Consider the following 8668-nt stretch of genomic DNA (forward strand, 5'->3'; position numbering starts at 1 on the left):
GATTCTGAACATTTATAACTAATATGTAATAAAAATACCCATGGGTAGTTAGTTATGGCTAACTAGTTTGGGTACTTAAACATCCAGATTAAAGTCTGCATATGGCCAACTACTCAGTTATAATATGGAATTTATAATAAACCGAATGACCCATGGGTAGTTAGCTACCAACTAACTAGTTTGGAATCAAAAAATCTGGATTAAAGTCTGCATTCAGTCGATTATGCAGCTATAATGCGGATTATATATATTATAAAAACAGCAAATGAATCATTCTGAACATCTACGACTAAAATATAATAAACTGAATGATCCTTTAGGCTAGATTAGGTTGAGTTTCTCTCTCCAGCTGTTGACTTCGTGTTAGCAGCGGTTCTCTGGAGCAAAACCGAACACGGCACAATCTGACCCGATATTCCCCGAGCGCACAGACGAGCGCAGACCAAATCATGGGATTCACCAGCAGTCACTATTTGGCAGCGAGTGAATGAGATTGTGTTCAATTAAAGATGAATTGATTCAGTGACTCAGAATCAGAGCGGCTGTCTCTCCTGGTGAAGCTCAAGATCGTTCCGGATCCCATGATGTGATTTCAGCTCTGCGTGCGTCGTCCGATCAGGGAGCGGTTGCATATTCGTTTGCTTTAGTGCTCGTTTACTCCGAACGAATCCGGCGGCTACAGCTGGTCGATTGTTTTCCTCCCACGAGTCGTAAAGTGCTATAAGAGATGCCGCATGCGAACCCCAGCCGAAGAAATCCTTTACGTTCTAAACATCAATGATTGTGAATTCAGGTTTCTAGAGTCTAGAATAAAATTAAGGCAAATACATTTAAGAAACCGAAGCTAACACTAGTTAATCTAGTTGAAAAACGACTACCGCTGATCTCTAGAACTCTCAGCGATGTTCCTCCGGCTGATTCAGATTCGTTCAGTCGAGCTGTGAAGCAAAGTCGCTTAACTCACTCGCACTCATCAGTAACCAGCGTCCAGGACACTCACACCATCTGTGGACCGATCACAAGCCGAGGCCTGTCATATCGTTGTATTAAAAATAGTGCAATTTTAGACATTTATATAAATAACTCTAAAACCGTGCTTTTAAGTTTGTTTTTCAGTTTTCCATATACATGTATATATATATATTTATATAGTAGCCTACACACACACACACACACACACACACAGTGAGGCTTCAACTCTCTCTCTGACCGCAAACAACTGAACAAACACTTCCATATCTGCTCCCAAACAGTCGGATGCTTTGAATATTGTGCAAAGCTCTCATGAGGAAGTCATGCACATTTAACAGAAGGAGAACTGTGATGAAGAATCACAAGATTGCGATTACGGTTTCTAAGAGGAAGACCAAATTTTCCCCATCGCTGAAAGGAAGCGTTTTTCTTTGTTGTCAGAGTTTGAGTACAGAGCGACTAAGAGCACTGAGGACAAACAACACGTAAATATTTATAGGAAGTCTGAAGCGCTGCCTCTCGGGCAACAGCAGGGGCCTCATTTATATTTGTTAAAACTGGCTTTGACGTGGAAAGTGCTTAGCGTCACGTCAGACACTTTTTCTTGTCGGAGTACTGCAGGTTTGTGGAAATATAAGCTGTTCTTGCAGCTCTAAATTAAAGAATTTGGACGATGACTGGTGATCTTTTATATGTCAATGACATCAATTCGGATGTGCGCATCTTTTTTTTTTCTAGGTGGTGAAAAGGGGCTGTTAAAAATGTATTTGTCTTTAAATCATTCATTCAAAAACACTGAATCATCCAGTAATGAATCAAGTAAATCTTGAGTCAGTCACTGAATCATTCATTCAAGAGATTCATTCAAAAACATTGAATCATCCAGTAATGAATCAAGTGAATCTTGAGAGTCATTGCATCATTCATTCAAGAGATTCATTCAAAAACACTGAATCATCCAGTAATGAATCAAGTGAATCTTGAGTGAGTCATTGAATCATTCATTCAAGAGATTCATTCAAATTTGTTTAGTTGTCTAATATTTTTTCTTCAGAATCGTGAAAGAACTAAAAGCTCCATTAAAAACAAAAAAAAAAGTCTCAATCGTTCCGCTCTATTTTTGCACACAAACAGCTCTTAATTGAGTTTTTTTTCGAATTTTTGTTCTTGGTATTCAGCAGCAATTAAATGTTTTGCAAAAAGACACAGAATAAATATGACCTTGGAGCACAAAACCAATCAATTTTTCAAAATTTCATCATCTGAAAGCTGAATAAATAATCTTTCCATTGATGTATGGTTTGTTAGGATCGGACAATATTTGGCTGAGATACAACTATTTGAAAATCTGGAATCTGAGGGTGCAAAAAAATCTAAATATTGAGAAAATCATCTTTAAAGTTGTCCAAATGAAGTTCTTAGCAATGCATATTACTAATCAAACATTAAGTTTTGATATATTTACGGTAGGAGATTTACAAAATATCTTCATGGAACATGATCTTTACTTAATATCCTAATGGCAATAGCCATATACAAAATATGTACAATGTATTGTTGGCTTATGACTGCTTTTGTGCTCCACGGTCACAAATATGCTTAACATCAAAATGTTTGATTTCCACATTGGAATCGATAAGAATCGGAATTGATCAAATTCAAACGATACCCAACCCTAGAAACGCATATTTGAGAGATGATTGTAAGATCACATTTTAGCCAAGGTTTTATAAGTGAGGCCCTAGAAGAGGAAGAGAGGCGTCAGACATGCTGTGCTTTGGCTTTGTCTTTGTTGCGTGTGTTTCTGGTGTACATGCGGCTGATGTGGATCGCTGTGGGCTGAGTCTGTGATGTGGGGGGGTAATAGTGTCCGATGACCTCGCTGTACGCCGGCGGAGCGGCGCTGATGAGCGGACCGTCGAACACGGTGCGGTTGGGCGGCGCTCGGACCGACTCTCGGTTGAGCTCCAGCTGTTGCTCCGGGTCCCGCAGCTGAAGGGAACAGGGGCCCTGGTACGGCGGAGGCTCCTCTCCGTCTGACAGAGAGATGGTGGGGGGGAGGTCGATGATGGCGTGAGGGAGGTACGGGAACGTGGGCTGGAAGCGCGGCAGACGCTCACGCTGAAGATACGATGGCACACGGTCCGGAGCGTAAACCTGCGGGAGACAGAGACGAGAGTCAAACAGGATCCGGAGCAGTGTTGTAGTAGCAGTACTTTATTTATCCCCTTGGGGAAATTCTGTTTGAGTGGGTTTCAACATGCGTTTCACGTAAACGATAGAAAGACATTACGACATACCAACGAAAACACAAAATGTGTGTCTCTGGAGCACAAAAGCAGTCATAAGTAGCACAGGTATATTTGTAGCAATAGCCAACAATACATTACATGCCAAAAATCATTGGAAACTAAAATGCATGTTTATAGTGTTTACAATGTTGGTAAATGTCTTATTTACTGTATTTTACATTAATTTTGAATGCAATAATAAAATGTGACTTATGCAACTTTTTCTTTCTTTCAACAATTTAAATTTGGACCTTTATACTCAGAGTTATTTTCTGGAAATAAACAGTCATCTCTGGATGAGAGTATAGAGTAAGAACAGCATCCAGCACTAAGTTATGCACATAAATGCAGTTATTGATGAAATAAATCATACTTCACTCGTGGCACTAGAAGAGCTGGGACCATCAGAGGACCACAGACTGCCCTCCTGCGAAAAATCAGGGAAAACAGAGAGAAAAACACATTACAATTATGCAGGACAAACCAAGAAACTGGGCTGACATTAGATTTTCATTTGTTTTAGTCACTTTAAAATTGAGTTGAGCTAGTTCTCTCTTTCTGCTCACATAATACAAGGATTTCAGCTCAGTTCAGTAAGTCATGTTCACTGATCATTTGATTACTTTAGATTCTTATATTTATATAAGGATGTGAAATATACAATATATGTTTACAGATTTTTTAAAATCATTTATATACATACAGTTAATCTAGAAGAGATTCTGAAAGCACCATTTCTCAGCATGAATGCTGGTCGCCTCTCACACATTTGGCTCCGTTTCAATCATGATTCAATTATGAGAACATGATGAATCATAATGTGTTGGATCATGACATACTGCAGCATGTCATATCGTGAGGAAGTTGATCTACATCCGCTAGGTGTCAGGATTTCTTTAGTGAGTCTCTTGAGCAGCTGGAAGTTACAGTTCAACTGCTAAATTATCTAGATTAATAGACACACGCAAACATGAGCAAAAGAATTATGGGATGATTAATCACACACACACACACACACACACACACACACACACACATACACACCCACACTCACACACACTCACACATACACACACTCACACATACACACACTCACACATACACACACTCACACATACACACACTCACACATACACACACTCACACATACACACACTCACACATACACACACTCACACATACACACACTCACACATACACACACTCACACATACACACACTCACACATACACACACTCACACATACACACACTCACACATACACACACTCACACATACACACACTCACACATACACACACTCACACATACACACACTCACACATACACACACTCACACATACACACACTCACACATACACACACTCACACATACACACACTCACACATACACACACTCACACATACACACACTCACACATACACACACTCACACATACACACACTCACACATACACACACTCACACATACACACACTCACACATACACACACTCACACATACACACACTCACACATACACACACTCACACATACACACACTCACACATACACACACTCACACATACACACACTCACACATACACACACTCACACATACACACACTCACACATACACACACTCACACATACACACACTCACACATACACACACTCACACATACACACACTCACACATACACACACTCACACATACACACACTCACACATACACACACTCACACATACACACACTCACACATACACACACTCACACATACACACACTCACACATACACACACTCACACATACACACACTCACACATACACACACTCACACATACACACACTCACACATACACACACTCACACATACACACACTCACACATACACACACTCACACATACACACACTCACACATACACACACTCACACATACACACACTCACACATACACACACTCACACATACACACACTCACACATACACACACTCACACATACACACACTCACACATACACACACTCACACATACACACACTCACACATACACACACTCACACATACACACACTCACACATACACACACTCACACATACACACACTCACACATACACACACTCACACATACACACACTCACACATACACACACTCACACATACACACACTCACACATACACACACTCACACATACACACACTCACACATACACACACTCACACATACACACACTCACACATACACACACTCACACATACACACACTCACACATACACACACTCACACATACACACACTCACACATACACACACTCACACATACACACACTCACACATACACACACTCACACATACACACACTCACACATACACACACTCACACATACACACACTCACACATACACACACTCACACATACACACACTCACACATACACACACTCACACATACACACACTCACACATACACACACTCACACATACACACACTCACACATACACACACTCACACATACACACACTCACACATACACACACTCACACATACACACACTCACACATACACACACTCACACATACACACACTCACACATACACACACTCACACATACACACACTCACACATACACACACTCACACATACACACACTCACACATACACACACTCACACATACACACACTCACACATACACACACTCACACATACACACACTCACACATACACACACTCACACATACACACACTCACACATACACACACTCACACATACACACACTCACACATACACACACTCACACATACACACACTCACACATACACACACTCACACATACACACACTCACACATACACACACTCACACATACACACACTCACACATACACACACTCACACATACACACACTCACACATACACACACTCACACATACACACACTCACACATACACACACTCACACATACACACACTCACACATACACACACTCACACATACACACACTCACACATACACACACTCACACATACACACACTCACACATACACACACTCACACATACACACACTCACACATACACACACTCACACATACACACACTCACACATACACACACTCACACATACACACACTCACACATACACACACTCACACATACACACACTCACACATACACACACTCACACATACACACACTCACACATACACACACTCACACATACACACACTCACACATACACACACTCACACATACACACACTCACACATACACACACTCACACATACACACACTCACACATACACACACTCACACATACACACACTCACACATACACACACTCACACATACACACACTCACACATACACACACTCACACATACACACACTCACACATACACACACTCACACATACACACACTCACACATACACACACTCACACATACACACACTCACACATACACACACTCACACATACACACACTCACACATACACACACTCACACATACACACACTCACACATACACACACTCACACATACACACACTCACACATACACACACTCACACATACACACACTCACACATACACACACTCACACATACACACACTCACACATACACACACTCACACATACACACACTCACACATACACACACTCACACATACACACACTCACACATACACACACTCACACATACACACACTCACACATACACACACTCACACATACACACACTCACACATACACACACTCACACATACACACACTCACACATACACACACTCACACATACACACACTCACACATACACACACTCACACATACACACACTCACACATACACACACTCACACATACACACACTCACACATACACACACTCACACATACACACACTCACACATACACACACTCACACATACACACACTCACACATACACACACTCACACATACACACACTCACACATACACACACTCACACATACACACACTCACACATACACACACTCACACATACACACACTCACACATACACACACTCACACATACACACACTCACACATACACACACTCACACATACACACACTCACACATACACACACTCACACATACACACACTCACACATACACACACTCACACATACACACACTCACACATACACACACTCACACATACACACACTCACACATACACACACTCACACATACACACACTCACACATACACACACTCACACATACACACACTCACACATACACACACTCACACATACACACACTCACACATACACACACTCACACATACACACACTCACACATACACACACTCACACATACACACACTCACACATACACACACTCACACATACACACACTCACACATACACACACTCACACATACACACACTCACACATACACACACTCACACATACACACACTCACACATACACACACTCACACATACACACACTCACACATACACACACTCACACATACACACACTCACACATACACACACTCACACATACACACACTCACACATACACACACTCACACATACACACACTCACACATACACACACTCACACATACACACACTCACACATACACACACTCACACATACACACACTCACACATACACACACTCACACATACACACACTCACACATACACACACTCACACATACACACACTCACACATACACACACTCACACATACACACACTCACACATACACACACTCACACATACACACACTCACACATACACACACTCACACATACACACACTCACACATACACACACTCACACATACACACACTCACACATACACACACTCACACATACACACACTCACACATACACACACTCACACATACACACACTCACACATACACACACTCACACATACACACACTCACACATACACACACTCACACATACACACACTCACACATACACACACTCACACATACACACACTCACACATACACACACTCACACATACACACACTCACACATACACACACTCACACATACACACACTCACACATACACACACTCACACATACACACACTCACACATACACACACTCACACATACACACACTCACACATACACACACTCACACATACACACACTCACACATACACACACTCACACATACACACACTCACACATACACACACTCACACATACACACACTCACACACACACACACACACACACACACACACACACACACAAGCGTCGTGAGTCAATGATAATATGACCAAGCTGAACCTAAAATTAGAACAGTTACTCCACTGTGATGTGACGCCTGGAGTGAGACAGACATCAGCGTGTGTGAATGAAGCCGTTACGGACAGTGTGTGTGTGTGTGTGTATGTGTGTGTGTGTGTGTGTGTGTATGTGTGTGTGT

At 41.7% G+C, this 8668-nt stretch overlaps 1 protein-coding gene across 1 annotated transcript in view; it reads right to left on the reverse strand.

The window, feature by feature from the left end:
• Positions 1-2533: 2533 nt before the first annotated feature.
• Positions 2534-8668, reverse strand: part of pmepa1 (prostate transmembrane protein, androgen induced 1) — a 7775-nt gene continuing 1640 nt past the window's right edge. Inside the window, exons 2-3 of the mRNA XM_016250012.1 lie at positions 3637-3690; positions 2534-3129 (exon numbers count right to left, since the gene is read on the reverse strand). Of these exons, the coding sequence (XP_016105498.1) occupies positions 2734-3129; positions 3637-3690 (450 nt within the window). The 3' untranslated portion in view covers positions 2534-2733. The remainder of the gene's footprint in view (positions 3130-3636; positions 3691-8668) is intronic.

This window comes from Sinocyclocheilus grahami, unplaced genomic scaffold, assembly GCF_001515645.1.
Source record: "Sinocyclocheilus grahami isolate Dianchi unplaced genomic scaffold, SAMN03320097.WGS_v1.1 scaffold965.1, whole genome shotgun sequence".
Lineage (NCBI taxonomy): Eukaryota > Metazoa > Chordata > Actinopteri > Cypriniformes > Cyprinidae > Sinocyclocheilus > Sinocyclocheilus grahami.